The 26,962-nt window shown below is 54.7% G+C and overlaps 2 protein-coding genes across 2 annotated transcripts; both read right to left on the bottom strand.

Moving 5' to 3' along the window:
* Positions 1-320: 320 nt before the first annotated feature.
* On the bottom strand, positions 321-15,262 carry Etnk2 (ethanolamine kinase 2). The gene is made up of 8 exons (XM_051204080.1): positions 14,724-15,262; positions 12,890-13,149; positions 9,891-10,013; positions 6,425-6,567; positions 5,111-5,194; positions 3,060-3,205; positions 1,710-1,783; positions 321-471 (listed from the first exon to the last, which is right to left on the bottom strand). Exons 1-8 carry the CDS (start codon positions 14,976-14,978, stop codon positions 399-401), a joined length of 1,158 nt encoding a protein of 385 aa, XP_051060037.1. The 5' UTR covers positions 14,979-15,262; the 3' UTR covers positions 321-398.
* Positions 15,263-18,118: 2,856 nt separating this feature from the next.
* Positions 18,119-24,299, bottom strand: Ren (renin). The gene is made up of 8 exons (XM_051204020.1): positions 24,165-24,299; positions 23,579-23,702; positions 22,866-22,984; positions 21,979-22,175; positions 19,997-20,116; positions 19,459-19,603; positions 19,118-19,216; positions 18,119-18,357 (listed from the first exon to the last, which is right to left on the bottom strand). The coding sequence occupies exons 1-8, from the start codon at positions 24,297-24,299 to the stop codon at positions 18,196-18,198; spliced, it is 1,101 nt and encodes a 366-aa protein (XP_051059977.1). The 3' UTR covers positions 18,119-18,195.
* Positions 24,300-26,962: the final 2,663 nt, after the last annotated feature.

Genomic DNA, 26,962 nt, shown 5'->3' with positions numbered 1-26,962 from the left:
CTGGGAGCTCTGCCTCCAAGGTGCCAGTAGAGTTGGCTTCCTGCTGGCTGGGCACCTCTCACCTGGGGCTGGCTCACCAGAGGTAGAAATTAGCCCTTCCCCTATTGGGAAGGTCAAGGACAAACTGAGGCAGCCCAAGCTCCAGAGGGCCTGGGCTGGCAATGGTGTGCTCTCACAGGGTGGCAGTGTAGGCCCCAAGTTAGCTGCAGGCACTTCCTCTCCAGGCCTGGCAGAGTGAAGGGGACTCTCCCAACACTAGGTTTCAGCCAGTCCAAACGAGAAAATGTCTTCATTGGCGTTCCCCTGGGGCGGGGGCTTTAATGATTGCGCACCTGACCCACGGGTGCCCTGGCGAGCAGGTCCGGCAGCAGGAGGACATAGAGGAGCAGGAGGCTGGGTCACTTTGGCATCTCCAAGGCCAACATCTGAGGCTTCACCTTGAAGTACTGGTTGAATCGGATCACTGCATACCTGGCAGAGGCAGGGCAAGCAAGCGGATGAGCATGGATGCTGGAAGCTGGCATACCAATTGCTTCACAGTGGACCGCCAGAGCTCTTTTAGTCTTTCAAAGCTAAAACTGTTAACTCTCTGTCACTTTCTGGTCCCAGCCCGGTGACCGTTCTGCTCTGTCCCTGCGCACGGGACTCTGTCACCTCTCATAGTCCTAAGGCATCTATCTGTCTTATTCCACTTAGCAAACTGTCCTCCAGGTTTACCTGCATAGCACGTGACAGGGCGCCCTTGCTTTCAAAGCCAGAGTGATGCTCATGAGGTGAGGACACTTGGCTGCTGCGAAGGCCACTGTCCTAAAACAAGCATGGCTGTGCACTCACTACAGTGAGCCTGCTCTTCTGCGCTTTGGGACACACCCAGGGGGAGGGTTGCTGGATCGCATGGGCGGTCCAGTTTTCAATGTTTGAAGGGCCATTCTTCCACAGAATGGCTGGGCCAGTTTACATTCCCAGCAGTATGCAGGGTTCCAGTTTCCTTGCAAACGCTCTCCATTTTCTGTCTTGGTTTTGCAGCATACTCTGCTGTGTGTGTCCCCGTATCTGAGCCATGATGTCTGCCCCAGTGTCTGAGCCAGCATAGTGTTATACTGAGGGTGTTTGGGGACAGAATGGAGGGCTTGACTCCCTGCCTGCAAGGACAAAGGGGCCTCATTTAATGGCCTCAAGCTGTCACAGTGAGAGTGTGGAAATGGCCCCTAAGCCTAAGGAAGAGATAGATGTGAGTGGCTCCGGGGCAGTGTGGGTAGCTCTAAACCACCCGAGTGATCTGTGTAAGACCCTTGCACTCTGTAGCTCCTCTTTAGTTTTTAACAGTGCTGCGGTGTGTGTAGGGGTGTGTGTCCCACAGTGTAAGTGGAGGTCACAGGACAACTTTCAGGATTTGGTTCTCTCCTCCCCCGGGTTCTGGGGGTCAAACTCAGGTCACCAGGCTGGGCCACAAGTGCCTTTACCCACCAAGCCATCTCACTGACTTCCCTCGGGCCTGCCTTCATTTATTCCGGGCTCTGACTAAGATGGCGCCTGCAGAGTGGGCCCTGGTGCTGGGTAGGACAGCACAGGAGCTTAGTGGGCGACGGGCTCACTTTCACTGGGGAGCTGGGGTTGGGTGAGCTGTGCACTGGAAGGACCCTGGCATTCTGTTTTGACTAGCGTGGTTGTCGGGGCTGTCCTCCCCACACCCATCTCCCCACACTCACCTGAGGAAGTCGAAACTGATGGAGGAGTACTGGTTCTGTATGAGTGCCCAGAGTGCCCAGAAGAAATGCGAGACCTGCAAACAGGCCAGAGAGGGTCAGCCCTACAAGGCCACACTTGTCATAGCCTTCAAGAGCAAGAGCGACACAGCCACCTTGGGGATCTGACAGAGCTGGACGTGGGCCAGCGTAGGGAGAAGTAGAGGCCAGGCCATTGGATAGCGCTTGGGGACTCATTACCCTCTAGTAAAAGACAAGCAGAGCCAGTTGTAGCCAGAGCCCAGCATCCAGGCAAGCAGAAGGGGCTCCAACGATTTCAGGGTCCCCCAGACTACCTCTCCACCCCAGGCCAGAAAGACACGCTCCCCAGGTATCCCTGAAAGCTACCACACCATCACCTTCCTAGGCATGGGGGCGTACCTGTGGGCCTTCCCCACACACCCCAAGCCCCGGTCACACAGTTGCTAAGGAGGGCCCCCTCCACTTCCCTTTCCACGGCTTGGAAGGGAACAAGAATGGGGTTGTATTTGCTTAAACGTTGAGCAAGAGAAGATTTGCTCTTAAGGGAGGAAGAGGGTCAGGTTTGGGCCAGCATGGACCAGGACAGGCAATCAATCACAGAAAAGACAGATTTTCTAAGCTCTGTTATGGATTGTGAAACCTGGAGCTGGCTTGTCTTCCCATGCCTAGTGGCCTCGGCACACACAAGTGGCGTAGGGAGCCTGGGAAGCTAGGCTGGCAAGTTGTGAGGAGGGTCTTGGTGTAGCATGAAACACTAAGGTTAGCTAGCAGAGAGAACCAGCCATCCAAACGGGTTTGCAGAGCTTGGAAGCTGAGGTGTTTCTTGGAAATATTCTAGAGGGGCGAGTGGCAGGCTGAGTAGCAGAGGTGGCAGGGACATTAAGGGAACCCCTGAAATGGGTGTCCCCAGATCCTGTGTTGGTGGAGCGCAGTCCACAACTGGACTGGCTAGCCGTATGCCAGATCGACACAAGCTAGAGTCGTTTTGGAGGAATGAATCTAAATCGAGGACACAAACCCCACTGGCTTGGCCTGTAGAGCATTTTCTGACAGCTTCGGGAGGGCCCAGTCCACCGTGGGCAGTGCTATTCCCTAGGCTGGTGGTCCTGGATGGTATGAGAAAGCAGGCTGAGCAAGCATGGGAACAAACCAGTAAGCAGCTCTTCTAGCCTCTACAGTTTCTACCTCCAGGTTCCCTAGATGATAGATTTAAGGAATAAGGCAAAATAAACCCTTTCCTACCCAAGTTTCATCTGAGCAATGGAAGCCCTCACTAAGCACATCTGACCCTGGGCTGGGGGGGGGGGGAGACTGGCAGGTCCAGGCACTCACCAGAGCAAATTTGTTGACTTGTATATAGAGCCGCTCCACCTCTCTGGGGGTCGCAGCTGTCCCCTTTTGTGCCTCCAGATAATAGCGCAGCCACTGCAGCTGGAGCTCCCGAGCTGGATACCGGCAGTAATCAACATCATTCACACCTACGAGGCAGGTGAGACAGAAGTTGCTGGAAGAGTTCCTCTCAGGTTTGAGCCCAGGAAGTCTCCTACCCTGAGCTGCAGGCTGGCCTGAGGAGGAGCCCTGTGAGGGCAGCTCAGTCAGTAGAGCGGATTTCCTCTGCCCAGCTGGGTACCATTTGCCTAGGGGAAAGAGGAGGCTGAGTGGTCAAAGGCCAGGTACCGCCTGAAATGGTGGGAATCCCAAGGCAGTGCCTCTAAAAAGGCATGTCTGTTCCTGTATAAAGGGATGCCTGGCAGAAGTCTCAGACTTGGGACCACTTGACCTCAGAACAGCCCTTCCATTTGAGGGTCCTAATAATCCCTTCACATTCCAGACAAGAAGTCGGACTTGGCTACCATTTTTAAATGTCGCTGCTCGAACTGGCATCTCCCGGGGAAGTGTCCACATCCGCCACTCCCCATGACTGACAGCCCCGTTTGCACCCTCCTTCCCCGACCTAAGTGTTTTCAAGCCGCTTCCCACATCCTCCAGGTTCGTGCTTGGCACAGGGTAGGCCAGGAATTATAAACAGCTTAGCTAAGGTGGGAACAGACCTGGGCCACATCTCCAGGGTCTCTCCTTCCCCTTCTTACACCCTTCCCATGTGCCCCTGATAGCCCCAGAGGAGCACAGTGGAAGCGTGTGGGTAGTAAAGAATCTCCCTTGCAGATGAGAAAGCCCAGTTGGGTTGGACCTGTAGCTTCCTACTGCCCAGAGGCTGCCTGCCAGCTCCTAAAGGCCCCAGCCCACCCCTTTGGAGAAGGCCCAGCTCAACTGTGCCCTGTGCACTGGATAAGGACTTAACACCTCTTCGAAGGCCTCTCAGTAGCTGAGTACTGCCTGACATGTGCCCTACAGGCCAGGCTTCTGCTTCAGCTCATCACAGCCCAGCTGGGGCCCAACCCCTCCCTCTGACTGCCCTAAAGAGCTGGGCCCCTAGGTGCAAGCAACTGCACAGACCTGATCCTCTGAGGCTCTAGAAGAGATGTGATTCACCAACCTGGGCTGGGCCAGATCGGGGAAGGGCCAAGGGCATCCCACCTTTCCTAAGCCCTAGAGGAGACTAGCATGGCACACCGCTAAGCCCACACACATACCAGCCTGCAGATGGCCCTCCAACTGTGTCCAGCTCCACTAAGGATGTAGGTACTACATCATCTCTACTTTACAGCCACAGAGGCCAGTGACCTGAATCTTACCACTAGTAACAACAAACTTAGGGTTGGAACCCAGGAAATCAAGTTGTGGAAATATTTTTAACTAGCTCTGCCTAGGCTGTTTGCCTCAGGACACCAAGTAAACAGCTACTTACAGCTCATTTGCTCCTGTCTGTGCTCAAGGCCTTCAGGGACAACTGTACAAGTTGCACTGTATATGAAGGGTTGCTAGCCAAGCTGGTGGGGACTGTGCCTGTCCTGAGGATGGGGCATTTTTTTCTTTCTTTTTCTTTTTGGTACTCGATATTGAATTCGGGGCCCTGTACATGATAGGCAAGTGGTGTACCACTGAGATATATCCGTAACTATCTTTAATTTTACGACAGGGTCCTACTAAGTTGCCCAGATTAGCCTTGAACTGGGACCCTCCTGCTTCAGACCCCCAAGTAGCTGAGCCCCGGTTGGAAGGGTGTCTTCCTTAATTCACACGTCAGGCTGAGCAGTGAATGTGTCTTCCTCCTTTGTACCAAACTGCCTGTCGCACAGGCTAGCAGAGGTCGGCTCTGGAGAGGAGGGTTCCTTTCTGTGAGACAGGCTGCTCTTTCAAAGCAGGCTGTGCCCGCCTCACACCCATCACACCTCAAGTCTGGGACACCCGTGGCCCTCCCCCGCACGCACCCTTGGCACCCCATCGTAAGGAGGGCGCGGAGGTCAGGGTGATGCCCCTACCTGCAAACTCATTGAAATGGTTGCCAATGTCAAAAGCCTGGTAGTTGTACCCTGCGTATTCATAGTCGATGAACCGCACACAGCCTGTGAGGACAAGAAGTGACAGCTGCTTCCAGATCTGGACACGGGGCGTGGTCAGACCTCTGCAACACACCCTCTGACCCTCCCTGATCTCTGCCTCAACCTTCTAGGCCCCTCCCATCTGTCCCCCTGGTCCTCAGGTTCCCTCTCTAAAGGCATTTATCTGTCCTCAGCTTAGTCAAAGCAATACCATGTACCGGGTCCCACAGCCATGGGTTCAACTACTATAGACTGAAAATCTTTAAAATTTGATCTGAGGGATGGAAATATGGCTCAGTAGATAAGAGTCAGACTAATTGGGGGTGGCGCATGCCTTTAATCCCAGCACTAGGGAGCCAGAGACAGGCAGATCCCTGTGAGTTCGAGGCCAGCCTGGTCTACAGAGTGAGCACCAGAATAGCCAGGAGTGTTTTGCAGAGAAACACTGTCTCGAAAAACAAAACAAAACAAAAAACAGGCTACTCTTGCAGAGGACCTGAGGGTCAATTCCCAGAACCCACATGGTGGCTCATAACCAACCATAACCACAGGTCCAGGGCATCCAACACCCTCTTCTGGCTTCTGTGGGCACTACACGCCTGTGATACACAGACACACATGTAGGCAAAGGAATCACACACAGCAAATACTGATTTAAAATTTCATATCTACAGACTTTCCCCCTTTGTCATTCCTAAGACCACATGGCTGAACACCTATTCAGCTCGTATTTGTACTGTACTGGATATTTATTTTCACTACTTTCGGGGTGCTGGGGACAGGGTTCTGGGCCTCACATTCTCGCTACAAAGCTCTGTTGTTTTATAGGAGACTTGTTGACACTCTCAAATGTCCCACAACCAATCTTCGGTGTATATAACAAGGGACACCTGTATTCCCAGGGGAACACGAAGCAGGCAATCCCCCTGCCCCACTCCCTTCCTCATCCTCCTGCCCTCTCGAGGCTTGGAGAAGCCACGATGTCCTCAGAAGCTCATAAAGTCATCAGGACACATGGCCTGGGTGTCCTGCCGGGGAAGGCCTTCCCGCCTATGATTGAGTTCCTTCTTGCAATACGTTTTCCTAGGCGGTCCTTTCCCATTCCCTTCCCTGTTCTTTCTCACAAATTAAGATCACCGTAAGCATACCAGTGTTTGCCATGATGAGGGAAAGCCCTTGTCCTCAGACCCCTGAAGCCAGCAGACCAGCCAGCTGGCCCGCGCCCTCACATCTGAGGGGCTTGAGGGGCTGTACCTTTAGTGCTGTCATAGATGATATTCTTGCAGAGCAGATCATTGTGACAGAACACCACAGGGGACCCCAATTGGGACAGGTGTTCCTTGAGCCAGGCCAGCTCCTGTTCCAACACCTCCACTTTAGGGACATCTGCAGAAAGGCTAGACAGTGGCAAAAAAGAAAGAAAGGAAGGAAGTGGCAGGTTGGGAGAGGGCTGACTCAGACAGGCAAGCCCTAAACTCTGGTCCAATCATTCATTTACTGTACACAGAAGAAAGGTCAGCCTGGCAGAGGTCCGCTGCTGTCACACATAAGCATGCCCTGACCTTCTGGCTCCCAGGGTTACATCGAGAAGCAGGTTAAAACCTGCTCATACAAGTAGCTGGCAGAACACAAAAGTCGCTGAATAAGCAGGGCAATGGTGGTGCATGCATTTACTCCCAGCACTCAGGTGGAGTTTGGTGAGTTCGAGACCAGCCTGCTCTACAGAGCAAGTTCCAGGACAGGCAGGGATAGATACACCGAGAAATGATGTCTTGAAAATCAAACAAAGTCACTCCCTGAATGGCAACCCTGGGTGAGGAAGGGGACCCAGGGGGGGACAGGAGAGGTGACAAGTGTTGGAGGCCATGGGGCGAGACAATGGGGCCAGTAGAGTTGAGGGTGAGAGGCAGAATAGGCTGTACCAGGACCTCCCTAGGAGAGGTTGTGTGCCTCCAAGATGAGGCCCGCCCCCCAGTCACAGAACCCCAGGAGGGACTAGAGAAACAAACTTTCTCAACAAGGCAGAGGGGTGCTCTCATGTGGCCCCTCCTACCTCAGCCGCTGAGGTCACAGCCTGTGGTCTAGTCAGTCATCTCACTGGACCATAACAAGGCAAGCTAGGTCAGAGAGACACCAGCGCCCCCAGCACACCGTGTGTGAGACCCGTTTAGCCACTCCCAGCAGCTCCAATTCCTGTGACCTTGAGCTGTGAGTGCTTCCTGGTTCCTGATATCTGCTAGACCAGCTTGGAGGCGAAGCAAAGCTACACAAGGCTACTCACACACACACACACACACACACACACACACACCCATGTCACACCAAAGGAGCACTGTGTGCCAAGCATGCTGGGCTGGGGAATGAACCATTGTGGGTCCATCAATGCAGAAGTTGGGTAAGGACACGCTGTACTCAGGTTCTCTGAACTTTGACCCTTCAGTTACACAGGTCTGTGTACAATGGGAAAGCCAAACAGCATAGTATTTCAAAATTCAGAGCTGCCCTGGGGAGGGGGTGCTGGGCCTGGGCTCCACGCCTGTTTTCTCTGCCTAGGATGGCAAAGATGACAGTAAGATGGGTCCTGGTTCGCCTCCCCAATGGGTAGGGGGTCTAAGATGTCCCCATGCCCCCTATTGAAAAGGAAAGCCAAGGCTAGAGGGGTCTTCCATCCTACAGAACTGGGAAATGCAGGTTCCAGAAAGGGAAAAAGCCTCACCCCAGATGTCTCATAGCATGGGTACACCCAAACCCAACACCTCAGCCCAGCTGGGTTCCCAGGCTATCTGCCATGTTTCCTCACCACAGGACTATGCAGCCTTGATCTGACAGAGGGGACGGCCAAGCTCCGTCCCCAGCCATTCACACACCCCTCCCTGAAGATACTTTGGAAACTCCTCTCTTCCTCTGAGGCTATCTCAAGATAAAGGCCGAGGAGGGTTCCTCTGGTTTGCCCAGGTCTCAGTCTGAAAAACAGGCCTGTGACAGCCGGATGCCGGCTCCCAGTTGCTGGCCCCAGTCTGACCCTACCCTGCCCTGCCAAGGCCACTGTGATACTTCCTATGAGAACAATCTGGGCCTATCTCCAGGGCCCCCTTCGACTGCAATGTCCCTCCCTGAACAGCGGGCCTGGGCCAGCTTTGTTGACAGCACCAAACCCCTCCACCTCTGCAGGGTTAGCGGTAGAGCAGGCTGCCACGCAGAAACATCCTCACCCCGGAAACAGCAGAAGGGATGAAGGCTGGGGTCTCTAAGAGGCCTGAGGCTCCTGCTGGGGGAGGGGCTGCTGCTTGCCATTCACTTCCCACCGGAGGAATGACAGTTCTAAGGGACCAGCTCTACCGGTCCAGTCTCTTGGCTTTCTTAACCTTTCATCAGCCCGGCCACTCTTCATGCTGTCCCTAAGGTAGTCACCAGCCCAGATTGCCCCACCCAGGGCCAAGAAGCCACCGGTGCCACCAAGTCGCCGTCCACAGTCTCTGATGTAGTGTCTGTCCCCCATTCCCACCTACCCACCAGGCTGCCACGAGCAATGTTGCCTCAGATGTGTTCTGTGCATTGGGGGAGGCCACCTACATGCAGTCGGGAAGCACTCCCTGGCCTGGACTGGCAAAGTGCACTATGGGGGACCTGGATCTCCTAGCTTAGGCCTCCCAGTCCCAGAACCTCCCTACCTCGTGTGCACAACCAGCCCCCTCACCAAAGCTGCGCTTATGCCCATAAACCATAGTTGTGGCTCAGATGCCTTCATAATCGTGGCCATGGCGGCACACACTTGTACTTGGGGCACTGGGCAGTAAGACCATGAGTTCAAGACAGGTTAGCTCGGGCTACATGAGTTTGAGGCTAGTGTGGGCTACATAGTGAGACCCTGTCTCAAACAAACAAAAACCAAACACTCTTTCATGACTTCCTGGCTCCTTAGCCTGGTACCCAAGCCCCCTCCCTCCAGATCCTATTTCCCTCCCGTGGCCTCCCGAACATCTGCCCCGGCCTCGCTTACCTACTCGGCAACCTTCAACAGATCCACCCCCCCTGGCTGTCTCCTGAGCTGGAGCAGTCCCTCTCATCTCACACTGCCACCCCTGCCAAGGTGGCGTTTGCCGCCCCTCGCTACCCCGGCTTATGCATTACACGCCCTGCCTTCTTTTGTGCCAAGTACAGGCATGTTCTGTTTACCCAGATAGCAGGGTCTGTGTCACAATCGCCTTTTCTTTTCTACCGTCTTAATCCCAGTCAGTCAATGTGTGTGAAATGAAGGATTGAATAAGTCAGGGCCATGAGGAGTCCAAGATGCTCCATGTAGTTTCAATGACTGTTCCACACTGCCCTGCCGTGGGATGTGCGAGGCAGTTGTAAAGGGTGATTCCTTAGAGACCTTCAAAAAGGCTAAATCTGGATTTTCCAGAGGTCAAAGGCATGACAAGAACAAAGGAGGCTGGCCAGCTCTTCACCAAGGATCTCTCTCTTCGGGACAAGATCATTCACCACAGCTACACAGGGACAGCAGTCAACAGACATTACCAAACTGTACCTGCACTTGCTGAGAGGCAGCCGATGGCCTTCCTCTGCCTGCACTGTGGCTCAGGGCAGAAGGGGCCCAGGAGGGATTCCTCCTCACTGGGGCCTGCATCTCTAAACCTCCTCTAAGAGTTGCCTAGAGCCAAAAGTACAGGGCAGGGCAGAGCCATTGACGGCCTTGAGCCCTCTCAGATCTCTGTACCTGGGGTTGATCTCATCCTTGACCAGCGTGAAATAACGGTGCATCTTATGCCACAGGGTGGGCTGAGGCAGGCTGCCATTGGTGTGGATGGTGTGGATCTTTGCCATTTCTAAGGCGATTAACCTACAACAGAGACGGAAGGGATAGGGTGTCAGTACTGGGCTTGTCCTCTTGCCCAGCCCCTCCTGACCAGAGAGGGTTTGGAAGGTTCTTCTGGATATTCGCTGGAGGGCCACTTGTGGGATCTTGACAGGTCCCAGGGACCCCTTGGTCTCCCAAACAAGGTCTCAGCAGAAGGCAGGAAAATGCAGTAAGACCTTTTCTAGTCCTGGAGCTGGGCCAGTAAAAAGCAGAGGACCATTCCCCTCAGGCCAGCAGCTTGGCCTTCCCTAGCCTTCCCATCACCGCCCCTGGAAACACAGGGGCAACCAGGCATAAGAGCCATACCCCATCCCCAGACTTTGCCCCATCCTCTCTGGAGAGGTGGCAGCGGGTCCCTTTCCGTGAAGCGGTGTTGACCCCAGGCCAGGAGGGAATGTTAGCTTTTTATCAGTCTGGCCACAGTGGGGAGGCTGGTCCAGGGCAGCCCCTTCTGACACCACAGGGCGTTGATGCTGGCGACTGAATACCAAGGACGCGAAAACAAGCCAGCCTTCTTCTATCTTCAAGCTCTCTCCTACAGACATTATCCAAGGTCCTGGGGGAGAACGGAGTGGGCAGCAGGGAGGCCTGCTGGGAGTGAGAAGGGGGGGGGGGGTAGAGGACTGGCTACTGGAGAGGGAAGGGCCCTGATAAGAGCCTAGCACCAAGGCCAGTGCCAAGGTCAGCATGGAGGCTGGGGTCCCAGCTGGTCTCTCCCCGCTGCAATCCAACCCCAAGTGCCTGCCAAGCCTCCGAGCTTCCCTGGCCTGAACCTCCGTCCGTCGCTGGAATAATAATCACTAGGAAGGACAACAAAGGCTCTGGTTGTTTGAAACCTTGTAACAGAGCTGTCCTAAGGCTACCCCCCCCCCTTGCCAGGCCTGGGAAGGGCCGGGGCCATACACCATCAGGATAATGGCAATTTCAGGCTCCTCCCCAAGCCTCCCACTTCCTCAAGGGTGGAGGGCCATCAGCAGCTGGGTAGGTGTGCGGAGGGAGGTCAGAGGCCCTGGGGTCGGTGAGAGCCCACCAAGGACCTCGGAAAAAGGAAGACACAGACTTCAGGCCCAGCCCGTGTCTTCTGAACAGAGCGGCCCCTTCCTTGAATGTCAAAAAGGCTGACGTGTGGATAGCAACCGGAGCAAATTCAACACTCAGCATGTTCATGGCGCAGAGCCTCAGCGGACCAGGCTGGGGTGGGCTCAAGGGAGCTGAGGTAGGGGGTTGGGGTGGGGCACTTTCCTGCAGATACCCCGTGGTCACCATGACAGGATGGGAAAAGCTCCATCCTGGGAAAGGCCTTCCTCCTACACCCTCGCCGATTTCTGGCTCTCCTCCAAACACCAACATCTTATTATGGCACCTAAATCCCCCTTCAATCTTCCTGACAGTGGTAATTGTTTCCAGAAAGTGGATGAGGTTCACAGAGGCGGTGATCTGCCAGCAGTGGTGGGGATCTGCCAGTATGTGAGCTTACTGGCACAAGACTAAGGGGGGGGGGGGACAAAAGCAGCAGAGGGTCCCCTGTGCCCTGCTCCAACCTCACCTCTCCAAGATGGGTGTACTCATTGATTGCCTATGACCCCCACATAGGTGCACACCCTACACACGCGCGTGAGCGCACACACACACACACACACACACACCACCAGCAGCAGCAGCTATAACGCACAACTCAAATGCAATGTTCTGGGGGGCCCCAGCAGTCTTAGAGTGTGGAGGGCCAGCCATGTATGCAGAGAGCCAAGTGCACTTACTTGGGTTGGCTGGTGGGCAGCTGAGGGGTTACTGAAGAGCTAGGCCTACCCTTAGGTGGACATTACTACCCTCAGAATGCAAGAAAAGTCTCCTTCCTCTTGGGTTGGATACTGTAGATGCCAAGCAAAACACCTGGGCAGACTGCCCTGCTGGCCCTAGCATGGGGAGTAACCCTCAGCTTGCCCATGCCTCACTATGATGGTCTAGGGGCCCCTCGTCACATAGCTCATGGCACTGTGTGGGGAGTAATGCTGTAATGCTTGACCGCCCTTCCTGACCCAGCCAGAGCGGGGGGGGGGGGGGGGGGGTACTGGGGGCTGTTCGGTTCTCCCCATTTTGGGCCCTACATCAGTATCCACAGGGCTTGAAAGTTCAATGTAATTCCTAGGCCCTACATATCCAAGTCTTCACTGGGAACAGGGCTCAGTTCTTGGGGGCCTTATGAATGGAGGCTTCGGTCATACTCCAAACGTGGCTCTCTACTGTCAGGGAAACCAAAGGGCCCTCAGCTTAGGGGTGTGGGGGGAGACTATCTCTGGTTTGCTAATGTCAAGTTCTCCCCGGATAAAGATAGAAAGGGGTAGACATCCCGTGTGCCTTCAGAATTTAGCTCAGATTTCATTTCCAGAGCTTCTGGATGTTTCCACATCTGACACAGAGTGGGCAGAGGTTTGGGAAATGGGGGGGGGGGAACAAATACCTGACCTTTGATACATTTATGGGACTACTTTGTTCCCCTGGAACTCATCCTTCTAGTGGACACCACCGAGGAGAGCATATCAGCAAATACTTTGAAAGCAATATGAAAATATGACTTATGTTTCTTCTCCACGGGCACCACTGCACACTGAGGAAGCCAGCCAAGAACCTCAAAACCAGCGGGCGGCGGTGGCACAAGCCTTTAATTCCAACACCGGGGAGGCAGAGGCAGAGGCAGGGAGGTCTCTGTGAGTGTGAGACCAGCCTGCTCTACGGAGTGAGTTCCAGGACAGGCTCCAAAGCCACAGAGAAAAACCTTGTCTCAGAAAACAAACAAACCCAAATCAAAAGGACCTCAAAACCATAACCCTGGGGAAAATGATGTCTTGTACCCTACTCACCTGAAGAGCTGAGGTTCTCTGATGTGCTCCGGTCCCAGGGCCACACCCTGCATGTACTCATAGCACAGCCCGTTCTGAAAGGTGCAGTAGAGTTTGGGGGCACAGCCATGTGCTCGAAGCAGCTGGAAGTTCCTGACCTCATTTTCCCGGTCCACCAGCAACTCTGTCCGCTCCCCATACACCCGGACCAGTACACACTCCCGCATGTCCTCCTCCACATAGCAGGCCAGTAGCTTATTGGTGATGCCATCTTTGAAGCGCTAGCATGGGGAGAGGGCAGCTATGGGTAGGAGGGTGGGAAATAGTCCTCTGGTCTCTTCCCAGAGCTCCAATCAAAGCAGAACGTGCTCATTTGAATGTCGGATACAATCCCAAACCAGCCAGCACCATACTCTGCCTTGAAGTAAACTAAAACCCAAGCAGGGAGGGAGGTGGTAGCCACCCCGAGCCCAGGCACACTCACTCAGCCTAGGCCTGCCTCCGGGGCGTGGGATTTGGCAGGACCGGGATGTCCACACTTGGCAGTGGGCAGGGGCTTCTCCTCTCCTTTCTCCATCGTGACGGTGAAAGAACCCACCACAGGTGAGAATGTGGCCAAGGAGGGCTGGAAATTGCCCAGACAGACATGACACCCTAACCAGCTGCCTCTCACCAAGGCAGGCGAGGAGCTGTATCCCATGCTCCATCCAGTGGCAGAGAGACAGAGGGTACTGAGGTTGGCACTCAGCCCAGAGCTCTGGTGGCCAGAGGTCCTTGAGTCTCTGAATTCCACACAGACAACAGGAACAGGAACACGGACTCATGGCAGCAGGGAGGACGGGGCCATGAGCACAAGTTCTATGGGCACCAGGTGACAGAGCTGGATGGGCCTTTAGAGGCCACCTGAGCCCATGCTGGGGGAGGAAACAGGCTTCGTGCCGGTCAGCAATCTATACGCTAGTGCTGGATTTGATCTCAGGTCTGCCTTGGTCCTGACAGGGTCTTCTGAAAAACCGCTACACACTCAGCCCAGACTCTCCTCAGAGCTGTACCTTACCCACTCAGAAGGTCTGTGACGTGGGACCCTACCCCTCTGTGCCTTCCTGCCAGGCTGCGTGCGGGTGGCTGCATAGGTGTAAACATTATTTTGAAGAGAATGCAGGACATCTGAGGAGTAAGCCAGGGGCCAAAGTGGGCAGCTGTGCCCACAGGTGTGTGTGTGTGTGTGTGTGTGTGTGTGTGTGTGTGTGTGAGAGAGAGAGAGAGAGAGAGAGAGAGAGAGAGAGAGAGAGAGAGAGAGGTATCCAGCCGAGGGGAGGTGAAGGGGAGTTCCTCAGAACTACCAGCCTGAGGCCATGGTGAAGGTGCTTTGCAGGAATTCAGAATTCCACAGGGCTGGTTTCTGGGGCCCACAGGGAATGCTCAGACCCCTGAGGGCTTGGCTCTCCCGTTAGGGTGAAGGAGCAGCACAGGGTGTACGGGGAGCTTTCCTTAAAAGTTCGTGTCTCCTCGGGCTTCAGAGAGGCTGAGTACGCACTTCTGGGCAGCTAGGGGACGTGCACTCAGCGACAGGGGGTGGGACCGCACGCGCACCGTGCTGACAGTGGGCAGGTAGACCTCAAGCTGCATGCTTGGGGACCCCTGGAAGAGACCAGTAGGAAGGGTCCAGGGAAGCACAGGGAGCAAAAAGAGATGGAGAGCTAAGCACACATGCAAACCACGGTCCACACCTTTCCTGCGCCACAGCCGCGCAACCCTGGGACCCGCACTCGGAAGGATGCGCTGACGGGGGTCCACGCAGCCCCTTTGCAGCCCAGGCAGGGCCCCATCCCCGGCCTCGCGCCCGCTCGGCTACCTTGGTCCGAACTTGCTCGGGCTTCCAGTGCGGCCGCAGCTCCCGGATGAGGCGCAGGGCACCGGGGAGGATGTCGTCCTGATCCACCGTGACGCCGAAGCACGGGACGGCGGCCCTCGGGGGCCCTGCAGGCTCCCAGCAGCTGGCGCTGGCCGCCGCCTTCTCCTCCATGCCCCATGAGCACTGCGGGCAAGGCGCCTGCCTCGGCAGGTAAAAGGGCGAGCGCGGCACTGAAGCCGAAGGGGGCACAGCCATTCCCAGCAGCCCCACCCCCTCGGAATCGCCGCGCCCGCCTTAGCCCCTACGGGTGGGCCCTGAGAGGGAGTGGGAGTGGTCGAGGAGGGGCCAGGGGAAGTCCATGACTCAGGAGCGAGCTGCCCGCTACGATCGGGCCCTGCCACACAGCTGGCCGGGGATCGCCGGGGTCCGCCGCGACAGTGACATCACGGGCCGCAGTAACGCCCCCTGCCCGCCCCGCCTCCGCCTCCGGGCGAGTGCAGCCCGCCATCTCCCGCAGCTGGGCCTGTGGCTACCTGGAACTCTGGGTGGGGGTGATGCCCCGCCTCGATGACGCAAAGGGCGGAGCCTCCTCAGGCCCCTCCCCAGATCCCTGCTTGGGCATCCTAGTGTGGGATGACCCGGTTCCCACTGGGGCCCACAGCTCTTTGGCAGCTCTTTCCTGGTAGCCTAGGGTAGGGCGTGGGGCTGGGGCAGGGAGGACTCGTCCTTGTCCCCACCTCATCCTGGAATAGTGGAGATTGGCTGCTCCCAAAGTGTGGGCTTTGGCTTGCCTTCAAATCCCTGGACCCCTGGAAAAGCTTGGGCTGCATCTCTAAGGCTTCCAGCCTTCCAGGCATCACTCACCACCACACACACATTCTATGGAGAGCCACGTTGTGGCGGGGTGAATGTCCCATAGGTAGCCTGGGCTCTAACTAAACACTCCTGGGTATTTTATGAGTACATGAGTGAGTGACTCACTAAATCCTTAACTCAACCTCCCTATCGTCGTTCGAGGCTGACTGGGCACAGATAGCGGGTGAACAGGTGCCTGTAGCCCAGTGCTTTGTTGGGCAAAGAGGTGATCGAAGGCCTGGCACAACCTACGGACCTGTGGAGTGGCGGATGACACAGATCCTAGAGGAAGTCCCCTGGGGGACTTGCTGTGGAGAGGAGACCCATGGAAAGACACACGGCAGCCTCTGGAAAGACCCTCTCTTAACCGTGTGTTCCCCTGGACACCTTCACACCTTCAGAGCAAACCGTATTAGGGGCCAGCCCTCTGCTGTAGCAAAATGGGCTTTGCCTCAGGGACTTCACTGCTTACCATCTCACACTGCTACACTTGAAACATACCCACAAAACAGATGTGTCTCTGTGTTCCCAAGTTGTCCCTTTGACTATTCAGGGACCTCTCACCCACAAGGCCCTTTGATTCTTGCTGCCCAGGACCCAGGTCTCCTGGTACAATTTCTATGCTGATGCTCTTACAGTGGCCGCTAGCCCCACGAGGCTACTCAGCAGTATGGCATTTTGTGTAACTTTAATCTTAATAAGTACGTAAGTGACAGTTTGCCGCCACTGTATGGGATGTTGTCGCAGATGATAGAGGAGGAACCGCCTACTTAAAGTCATACAGCCTCAGGATGCCAGAGCCGGAGAGGACATTGCCTCCAGCCCATTCTTTTGCAATAGGCAAAGAGAACCGTGCTGGACCAGGGATCAAAATCAGCGGGAGTCCGGGCTCTCGCTCTCAGCTCTGTGCCAGGACTCTGCAAACAGCTCCTGTTACGCAAATACCACCTCAGAGACGCCCTGGGACCCTTAACCCCATGACGGTGAAGTCCAGACACCGCGGGCTTCTTTGGAACACTCAGTCCCTTATACTTTATGGTCAAAAGAGGGTTGAGAAGGTACAGGTAGGGAGTGACAGGATAGCCCTCAGCCTGCGGCGTCAACCTCAGGCCCTGAGGTGGAAGACAGCAGCCTGTGTGTGCACCCGATCCAAGGCGCTGGAAATTCTGTCCCTGCACCAGCACCACTCATGTGGGATGAAGGTGGAAGTCCCCAGGACCTGAGTCAGAGTTTCTCAGGATTCTTCCCTGCTTGATTCATCACCAAGTGATCGTGGCCAAATGCCTTTCTGTCTCTACGTGTTTCTCACATGTGAGGTAGGATTGTCAGATGCCTGAAGTCCTGTGTCAGGCGGTGATGGCTTAGGTTGCCTGTGTCAGTGGTCACATGGGGCAGGGGAACATAGAGGATGCAGAGGCAGCTGAGAGGAGCTTCCCAGGGACCTCTATGTGACGTCAAATCGCTCTGCAGCACAGAACCTGGGATCAGTGCTGCCTTCTATGAGCTGGAAGCATCTCTCTGTCTGTCTTAGTTAGAGTTACTATTGCTATGATGAAACACCATGATCAAAGCAACTTGGGGATGAAAGAGCTTATTTGCTTGTACTTCTGTATCACAGTTCCCCGAAGGAACTCAAGCAAGGCAGGAACCTGGAGGCAGGAGCAGATGCACAGGCCATGGAAGGGTGCTGCTTACTGGCTTGTTCCCTCTGGCTTGTTCAGCCTGCTTTGTTATAGAACCTGGCCCCACCCACAATGGGCTGGGCCCCTCCCACATCAATCACTAAGAAAGTTTCCTACACCTGTAGCCCCGTCTCATGGAAGCCTTTCTCTTAACTGAGGTTGCCTCATCTCAGATGCCCTCAGCTTGCGTCAAGTCGACATAAAACTATCCAGTGTATTTACCTACACTCTACTGCCACAGCCCTATGGCTTTTTTCCTCCCAGTGGCCCTTGAGGAACATGGGGCCTATATCTTTGCAAAGTCCCCAACCAAGGTTGTTGTATGAACAAACTCTGTGTGAACCCTTTTGACAGTAGATGGGAGGCATTGGCCTTACACACAAAGCATGTGGGGAGGGATGTCTTTTTTTTTTTTATCACATTCTCCCTCTCTCCCTATGCCTCTCTGTCTCTTTCTCTGTGTCTCTGTGCTCGTGTCTGTCTCTCTGTGTGTGTGGTGGCCAAAGGACAGTTTCAACAAGCCCCCAGGACCTGCTTGTCTCCGTTCTCCATCCTCCTGGGTTGCTGTCCTGCCTGGCCTTTTTAGTTTTTGTTTTTGATGTGGGTTCTGGGGATCAAACTCTGGGAAAACAAGCACTTTACTGTCAAGGCTACCTCCCCAGCTCCATTTGCCATGTGTCTTCTCTCTATGTGACCATGCAACTGTCCCTCCTGCTCCAAACTCAAAAGAACCCATCCGTGTAACATGACGCCTTTATTTCGTGTTTCCTCAAAGCAGGGAACCCTGAGTGCAGACAAGGGAGCAAGCACTCATGGAGAGCTGTGTCCAGTGTCCCAGTGTGTGTGTGTGGGGGGCAAGCCCAGACAAAGTGGCTCTCAGGAGCACCAGCTTTGCCTCGGCCTGAGGAACTAGGGTCACTGGGTGACAGAGGGCATTAGCGGGCCAAAGCAAACCCAATGCGATTGTTATGCCGATCAAACTCTGTGTAGAACTTGCGGATGAAGCTGGCACCCAGGACCCAGACTGGCCCAGTGGGTGGCGGGATGTCTAGGCCATGGAGAGCCAACGTGCATAGGTCATCATTCCCGTAGGAATCCTGGCAAGAATTGGGAGGCTTGCTGTACTGCCCATGACACAACCCCTACCAACACCTGACACCCTCCCCACCCCCAACACACAACTGTCCTCAGTGTATGCCCCACCCCTCCTAGTCCCTCCCAGAGCCGGCTCAGCCCAGCCTAAATTGCAGGCTTCCTGGGGGGGGGGTGCTGGCAGGCAGGCACTGTGGTAGATAGCAGGCAAACAGTGAGTCTACCCTGTGCTCTCAGGCTTACTTAGCTTCTGACCCCAACCAAATCACGGAGCTTCTCCAGGCCCGTAAGAGTGCAAATGGCAGAGGACTAAAAGGAGGGCCAGGAGAGAGCATGGAGAGAGCATTGTCACTGAGTCACTGCATGAGTTTGTTGTTCGTTTGTTTGCTTTGGTTTTTGTTTGTTTTTCCTTTTTGATTTTTCAAGACAGCCCTGTAACAGCTCTGGATGTCCTGGAACTCTCTCTGTAGACCAGGTTGGCCTGGGATTCACAGAGATCCGCCTGCCTCTGCCTCCCGAGTGCTGGGATTAAAGGCGTGTGCGCCCACTGCCCACCTGAATCTGGGGAGTTTTGAAAACTTTGATTCCCAGGTGCCTGTCTTAGGTCTGACTGCTAGGCCAGGCAGCGGCCTGGGTACTGGGATTGTTAAAAAGTCTCTAGGTGGCACGGGCCTCCTTCATGGATCCCTGGCCTAGTAGGTGGTCTGTACTACACAGCTTCTCCCCTTTCCGTGGCCCCTGCCCACCCTCCTCATGGAGTCTCACCTGGAGTACGTAGTCCGCACTGGTGAGTGTATAGGCTCTGCCTCCCAGGTGGAAGGAGATGTCGGGGAGGCTGGGCACCTGACTGCAGTCCACAGCATACTGTGGGATGAAGGAAGCTCTTTTCAGTATGGAAATGTCTGAGAAGTCCAGAATCCCAAGCCAGAGAGTCCTGGACACAATCCCCGCTCACCCTCCGAGGGAGAGACACGCCACACATTCAAGGAGTATGAGGGCCGAGGGGGAGGGATGGCTCGGATGCCTTTGTTTGGGACCCAGGGTTGGAGGCTGGAGCCAGGTGATGATCCCCCCCACCCAGGCCGTTCTCTCCACCCACTTCTTACATCATCTGTGCTCCTCTCCTTGGCTCCCAGGGTTTGCATGACCAACTTCAGGGAGCTCGTAGGACCTGAGATGTAGGATGCACCAGTGTCCACCACTACCATGCAGCCTTCCTCACACAGCAAGGTGGCAGACCCCACAGATACCCTGCGGAGGCTACAGTTAGATGGGTAAAAAGACAGACGGGAAGGCAGGCAGGCAGAAGCCAGGCCCCCCGCCTCCCACCCCAGCCTGCGTTTCTTTCCCAATGTAGGGTAGTGATAGGAAGCCATAAGCGTGGCCTGCTGGTGCACAGGAGGGGAGCTGGGGCCCTGAGAGAAGGTGCCCACTGTCCCTGTCATCAACGCATCGTCTAGAGGCTCTACCTCCTCTCCCTGAGCCCTCTCCCTCCTGCCCTCAAATCGCATCCCATGCCCCCATCCTGGCCAGAGCCGGCAGAGAGCAGATGGTGGCTGTGCCTTCAGGAGTGGCTGACCCCACCCCACCCAATCCCAGTGACAACATCTGGTTTGGGGGGTTGGGAAGGTGATGCTCGCTCACCCCTTCATCGTGATCTCCCAGGAGCCAGTCTTGCTGAGGCTCACATAGTGAAAATTGCCTTGGTAATGCTGGGGGTCGCTGCCTCCCAACACCACTTCCCCCCCCAGCAGGTGCGAATCCCTAAAGTAGAGATCAGCGGGAGTTAGAGACACGCAGCCTTTGGAACCGGAGACTTCAGGGATGAGGGAAAGCAGAGAAGCCCAGGGTCAGGTAGAGGGCTTTGAGGTAGAGGGAGGGTTTAGTGGGTAAACGGCAAGGCTGAAAGCTGTCATCAGGAGGCACGGAGAACCCATTCCTTCTTTCCCTTGCTGCCCCCCCCCAATGCAACAGAAGGATTTCTAGGGCCTTCTGGCAGCCTCCAGAAGACCACCAGGTTCAAGGACACAGGGTAGATGCAAATAAGTCCTAAATGTACGTGTCTTCCTCACATGGGTGCAGCAGGTGTGTGGGATAGACTCCAGACTCTAGAGTCTAGGGAGAAGCCAGGCATCTAATGGGCCTGATAAACGGGAGTCTTGTGGGTGGAGTCTAGGAGTGCTGCAGTTAGGGGCCCCCGTCTCCATCAGATTTCTGTTGAGGCTGAGAGGGACACGGAGGAGGCCTTCTTTGTGACAAGGCTCAGCAACTCGGTTGTTTGGTAGGTGTGGAGGTTAATTTTTGCCCTTCAGGCAACTGAGCCACCAAATGGTGAAGCCACTCAGAGCTTGGGGTAAACCCGTGGCGGCTGGAGCCAGGCTCTTTTTCCCAGCCAAAGCTAATTACCCTCACCTTCCTCTCCATGTCCATGGTTACCTCAGCCCAGGGCTGCCTGGGGCTGCTTCCCAAGGTACTTACATGTGTGTGAAGGAGTTTCTCAGAACCCATGACATGCACGTATGTATGTGTGCATGTGTACACTGGCTAGGTGTGCACGTGTTCTGTGCAAGAGTCAGTTACTTATATGAATGTTACTTCTTCCTAGCCCAAGAGGGCCCCTGCTTGCTGCCTGTTGCTGGATCCTAATCCCTTCCATGGCCCCTATTTCTGAGCCCCATGTATTTTAAATCTTCCCATCAGCTCTTCTCCACCCACAACATTGCTCATGTACCCTCTAGCATTTGGAACACCCACCTCCCATTCCCTGCCTTCCTCTGGATCTTTACCCCACACCCTGCCCCAAATCCCTTCCCTGTCGAATTTCCCAAAGCAGCCTACGTTTTTGACCTACATTTCCTGACACCCACTTCCACTCTTAACCACTTTTTTCTTTTTCTTTCTTTTCTGTTGGCCTCTACTCTTTGAAACACACACTTCCCAAGAACACAGCCTGTAGAAGCTTCTGATTGGTATAATTCACTCAAAGCCTCTCTTTGTATGGACGTCTTCCTGAGTCACGGTCCAGAGATTCCCCGCTTCCACTGAGATTGATCTAGATCCCACCCCTCCCCCACCTCTGTTCTAACCCATAAGGTTTTTCACCTCCAGCTAAGACCATCTTTCTGAACCCAGGAATTTTGGCAGCAGATCCCAGCCCCACTGGGACCCTGACCACAACTTCCCCAAGGCTGAACTGCACCAAACCCTGGCCTAGAATCGGAAAGCTTCTGCAGTACCAGGTGCCTGCTGTGCCCGGGGCATTCATAGTGGCACATTTCTCCTCTCCCCTGCTGGACAGCAAGCTCTGTGAGGATGGAAGGGACAGAATGTCTTGTTCACTGTGCACCCCTCGAGCCTCCCGTGGCACATGGCACAGAGCACCAACCGGATCAATGAGAGAACAAATAAACAAAGGTACCAACAAAGTCGTGGAGCTGGCTGTGCTTGTGCGGCCAGTCCCTGAGGACTGAACGTTTGATTTCCCTTCATTTTAACTGGCTAGGGTGCAGTTCTAGATATGGATTGAGGACCACCTCATGAGGAGCATGGAAATCCTGGCCTGGACTCTTACCATTCCCCCAGCTCTCTGCCCCTCCCAGCCTTGGCCTTGGGAATCAAAGGCCCACCTGCTGTAGTAGACAGAGAAAACTTCCTCCTTCAGCACACGCTGGGACAGAATGTGGTCAAAAACAGGGGTCACCCCACCAACAGCCTGAGCAGGGAAGCCCATGCCCAGAACCCCATCAAACTTGGCCAGCATGAAGGGTATCAGGGGCAGCTCGGTGACCTCTCCAAATGTCTGTGTCACGATGATTCCACCCACCTGTGAGATAAGAACCAGAGGAGATGGAAGTCACCCCAGAGACACACAGGTTCTGTTCAGCAGTTAGGGTAAGAATACCCCAGCAAGCCTGCACATGCCTTCTCCACACATCCATGCTTGGAGTCAGAGAGATGAGGTTGAGTAGTGCTGTGAGGGCTGAGAAAGGGGTCCCACCAGGCAGGTGATCTGCAACCCTACCGTCATAACCAGGGCTCCCCCACCCCCAATTTCACAGGCATGGCGAGAGGAAAGGGCTCACACCGATTCCCTCTAGAGAGCTACATGTGTCTTTCCCTACCTCTGGCACAGCCGGGGGGGGGGGGGGTCAAGCTACTCCACAACAGGAAGGGCGTAGACACTGGCCAAAACAAAACAAAAAAACCTTGCCCTGGCACAAAACCCTGACCCCCAATGTCAGCGATACTCTGAGCCCGGTCTGAACTCATAAGTTCAGGCTCGTCACAAGGTTGGAAACTGTGGGATTTAGGCTTGCCCACACACAACTTAGATGCAAAGCCTTGTCAAGCAGTGTCGGCCTATTTGCTCCACTGCAACTTTGGTCTTCATATCTTCAGCTAGACGCTGCCAAGGAGGCTGTCCCTCAACTTCCCAGGCTCCAAGGCAGGCTGGAGGATACCTGCCCTGCTCTGCATGGGCCCCATGGGTATAAGTAGGGCTGGTCTTACTTACGCTCACTAAGTCCTGGCTGAGGAAACCTTTGACCTTCCCTGATCCGTAGTGGATAGTGAATTCGGTCCCATTCTCCATGTAGCTGGAGGATTCCGAGGAGTCATAGAGGCTGTGGATCTCTAGCAGAGGGACACAGGCTCAGATCAGCGTAAGAGTTATTGACTGTGCAGGAAGTTCAGCCGTGGGGCAAGTGGTGGACATGGCTAGTACTGCCGAAGACTCAGCTCAGCTCAGGCGTGCATGCGTACATGCGTTGGCGTTCCTGAGTCTCTGGCTTGGAAAAAATGTACACCAGTTCCTTGGTTTTGTCTTATGTGCTTATGCTTCTGAGACATTAGTTCCAAAGAATTCTATAGCCATTGCTAACAGGATACAGTGCCAGAGAGGATTCTGGGTACAGAGTAAGTGCTTGGTGTGAGGGCGTTGGCTAATGTTATCATTAGAAGAGCCTCGGGACTTGGAATGGGTTTGCAACATTGTTTCCGATTGAATCCTAGGGACCCTGGGAAATGCCTTCCAGGTGCACAGGCACTTCCCTTAGCTGGCTTACTCACCTTGGTGGCCAATTCAGGAAGATGAGAGACATTTCCTCTCTTTTTCTAGGATCAGTGGCATGGGGCTGAGGGAAAGCAGTCCCCTGGAGGATGGGAAATTGAGCTAGGTGCAACAGGAAGGGCTTGGTGAGGGGGTGAGGGGCACATGCCGACTCTTACCACATGCAGTGTAGAGAGGGCTGCACTTGGTGGAGGGTACCCAGAGGTTGGCTGAACCTGTGTCAAAGATGACTTTGAAGGTCTGGGGTGGGGTGCCAATGCCAATCTCGCCATAGTACTGGGTCTGCAGGAGTAGATGGGAAGTGAGGGCAAAGCACATGCGCCTTGGGTTTGGGAGCCTTGTCTGGTCCCCCTCTTGACTCTTGGCTTTCCGTTTTGCTGAAGTGTGGGGGCTTCCTATTATCCTCTGCTGTCCTGGAATATAGGAGACCCATTGAGGTAGGAAAGCCTAACAGAAGCAGTTAAAACAGCTGGGCATGAAAGCACCCTGGAGGCAGAGGCTTGTAGAGCTCTGTGAGTTCAAGGTCAGCCTAGTCTACCTAGAGAGTTCCAGGCCTGCCGGGTCCGCACCGTGAGACCACGGAATGAAATGAAACTAAACAAACACACCGACCACAAGGGGAAAACCCTAGACTCCTCAGCTGTACGGGGGTTCTATAGAGTAGGCAGGTGTCGAGCGTGGCATGGGAAGAGTGCCTGCTAGTCCCAGAGAGAGAGGGTAAGAGCAGCTGAGCCAGGCACTCACGTCCAGGTAGTTGGTGAGGACCACAGGGGAGGTGCTGTTGCCAAAGGAGAACCTCTTGGTGAATTCACCCCATTCAGCACTGAGCTTGGTCATGTCCACCCCGCGCTCCTTCAGGATTTCCCGGACGGAAGGCATTTTCTTGAGCAAGATCCTGCTCCAGGGTAGAGAGGCAGAAAAGCAGGAGACTCATGTAGACCCCCAACATAGGCAGAGCCCAGACTCCTTGCTTTTGGTGTGTCTACCACTAACCCTTCCCCCACGCTCCCTCGTGCACCCCTGGAGTTTCTCGGGGAAATGTACAAGTGTCTTGAGTCACTTATTATGGCACTAAATAATTCTCGAATCCCTCGGTTGTGTCTTTCTAATTAGATAAGGCAATTTGTCCATCCACCCATCCACCACCATCACGTGCTGAGCAGCACTGTTCCTCTCTGTTCTGGATTGGGACATAAAGGTCATTACTGCCTCTTGACCTCTCCCTTTGATTGATGGGGAGACAGTTCCGTGTGGGGCCTGTAGGTGGCAGCAGATGCCCACAGCAGGCTGCAGGGACTTGGGGACCCCTGGGGTAACACGTACTGAACCCAGCCACACTCAGACAGGCCAGTGTCCATAGATTGCCTGTGTGCCTCACCTGGGGAGTGTCTTGGGCCCGAATCCCAGGCCCTTCGCCCCATATCAGCCACCCTCCAATCACCTTTGACTGGCAGAATTAAAGAGGTGTAGGGACAGTGACCCACTGAGCTGCCCCTGGGCCGCAGGGCAGCTGCCTGGCTAGCACCTCCATACAAACCACACAACAGCCAGCTCCCTGTTTTCCAGCTGAGACACAGAAGGCTCACAGGGTGAGGGAAGGCTCACAGAAATACCAAACAGAGTCCATGCTGTCTGGCTGTCTTTCCTACCCAGAGCTACCCAGGCCTAGACAGCCATGAAGACTGTTTTTGCTCAAATTCTCAGAGCAGGACTACACCTCCATGACTGACTGGCCATAAGCACTGGGTGACCCAGAGCCGGGCATTGGTGGCGCACGCCTTTAATCGCAGCACTCGGGAGGCAGAGGCAGGCGGATCTCTGTGAGTTCGAGGCTACAGATCGAGTTCCAGGACAGGCTCCAGAGCTACACAGAGAAACCCTGTCTTGAAAAAACAAACTAAAACAAACAAAAGAAACGGCATGACCCCACATATCTGGAATTTGAGAGCCTTAGCAAAGACACCAGTCCCCATACCCTGCCTCCCCTTCTCTGGCCGAGTTACCGTTCAAAGGCGGCTGTGTCTGTAGGGAGACTGAAGGCACCGGAGCTCCAGAATACCAACAGGAGTCCCCAGAGAGACACCCTCCCGTCCATTGGTTCAGCCAAGGCTTTCTAAGGCCTATATGCCCCAGAGCCCCTGATCCTTCTTTTATACACACGGCTGTGCTGATTTATTACCTCCAAGGCCCATGGCAGGGCAACACTCATAAATCCTACCCCGTGAGACCAAGCTAGGTGGGTGAGGGATAAGCGGGCCCCGGACGCAGAGCAGAGTGGCTGGGAGTGGGGGTGGGGTGGGGGTAGTGTTGGTGTGGGAGGTGTGCCTAAGCCCAGTGACACTACAGTCCCTGCTGGCCTGGCCCTGCCACCTCTAGCTTAGACAGTGGCCGACGAGGAGCTGTACTGCTCAGGCATGAGATGAGGTCAGGGTACAGACAGCATAGAACCTGGGCTTCTAAGTCCCAACTCAGATACCTGTGCTCATAAGGCTGCACCCTCTGTGTTAACCCTTGCATTACCCTGGCTGCCTCCCCCCAGCTTGGCCTCCTTCCCAGTCTTGCATTTCCATCATGGGTGATCGATTCCTGTTGGCTGCTGCTTGGTGAGGAAAGCAACATCTCATCTAACCTCTGGCGTCAGGGTGCCCCTTCCAGGGGTTGGTGATGGTGGGGCCAAGGTAGTTCTCCAGGGCTGAGAAAGTGTCTCAAGGGCAACTGGTTCCCAGCTCACCCCCTCCTACTGGCCGGCCACTCCCTTACACCCTGCCTCCCTCACAACAGCCCTACAGAGCTACTTAAACTCAGCTGGCCCCTAGGTCCCCCAGGCTGGCAGTACGTATGCCTCCTAAGGTGCCCTTCTCCCTGCTTATCCCTCAGGGACCACTTCGCATTGCCCATCAGTTCCATGAGGTAGAGCCTGACTGGCACAGGCCCTCTTCTGCTGTGCCCTCTTGACAGCTCTCCTCTGGCTTGTCGCTTATTAAATGAGAGAGCCGGTGACAGGCAATGAGCAGGAGAGAGGCCTAGGCTCTACCAAGAACTCTCAGTGTGACACCGAGACACTGAGTGATGGGAGCTGTCATTCTGCAAATATGTTTCTCTTATTGGTTGATGAATAAAGCACTGTTAGCCAATAGGAAAGCAAGATAGGTGGGACTAGGAGACAAGGAGGATTCTGGGAGGGGTAGTAAAGACAGAGTCAAGATGTAGGGACTTGAGAGAAGAGGTCTGGACCCTCTCTCCGGGCAAGATAAGACCATGTGGAAACACTTAGATTAATAGAAATGGGTTTATATTTAAGACAGAGCTAGCCAATAAGAAACACTAGTAACAGGCCAACAGCTTTATATCTAATACAGCATCTCTGTGTGTAATTTGGGGCTGACGTGGTTGTGGGTCCAGGCTGGTGGGAAAACTGCTTGTTACAAAATGACGCCTACAACGTGGGTACTAAGAACTTCTACTTAAAACTTGAAAAAAGCTTAAAAAGGGATTTTGGAAACAAAAGAACAGAGACAAGCAAGGCTTCTCAGTGCAACATT

The sequence above is a fragment of the Phodopus roborovskii genome, unplaced genomic scaffold, assembly GCF_943737965.1.
Source record: "Phodopus roborovskii unplaced genomic scaffold, PHOROB, whole genome shotgun sequence".
Taxonomy (NCBI): Eukaryota; Metazoa; Chordata; class Mammalia; order Rodentia; family Cricetidae; genus Phodopus; species Phodopus roborovskii.
Note: the sequence above shows the minus strand (reverse complement) of the source record. Positions and strands in the feature narration are given on the sequence as shown.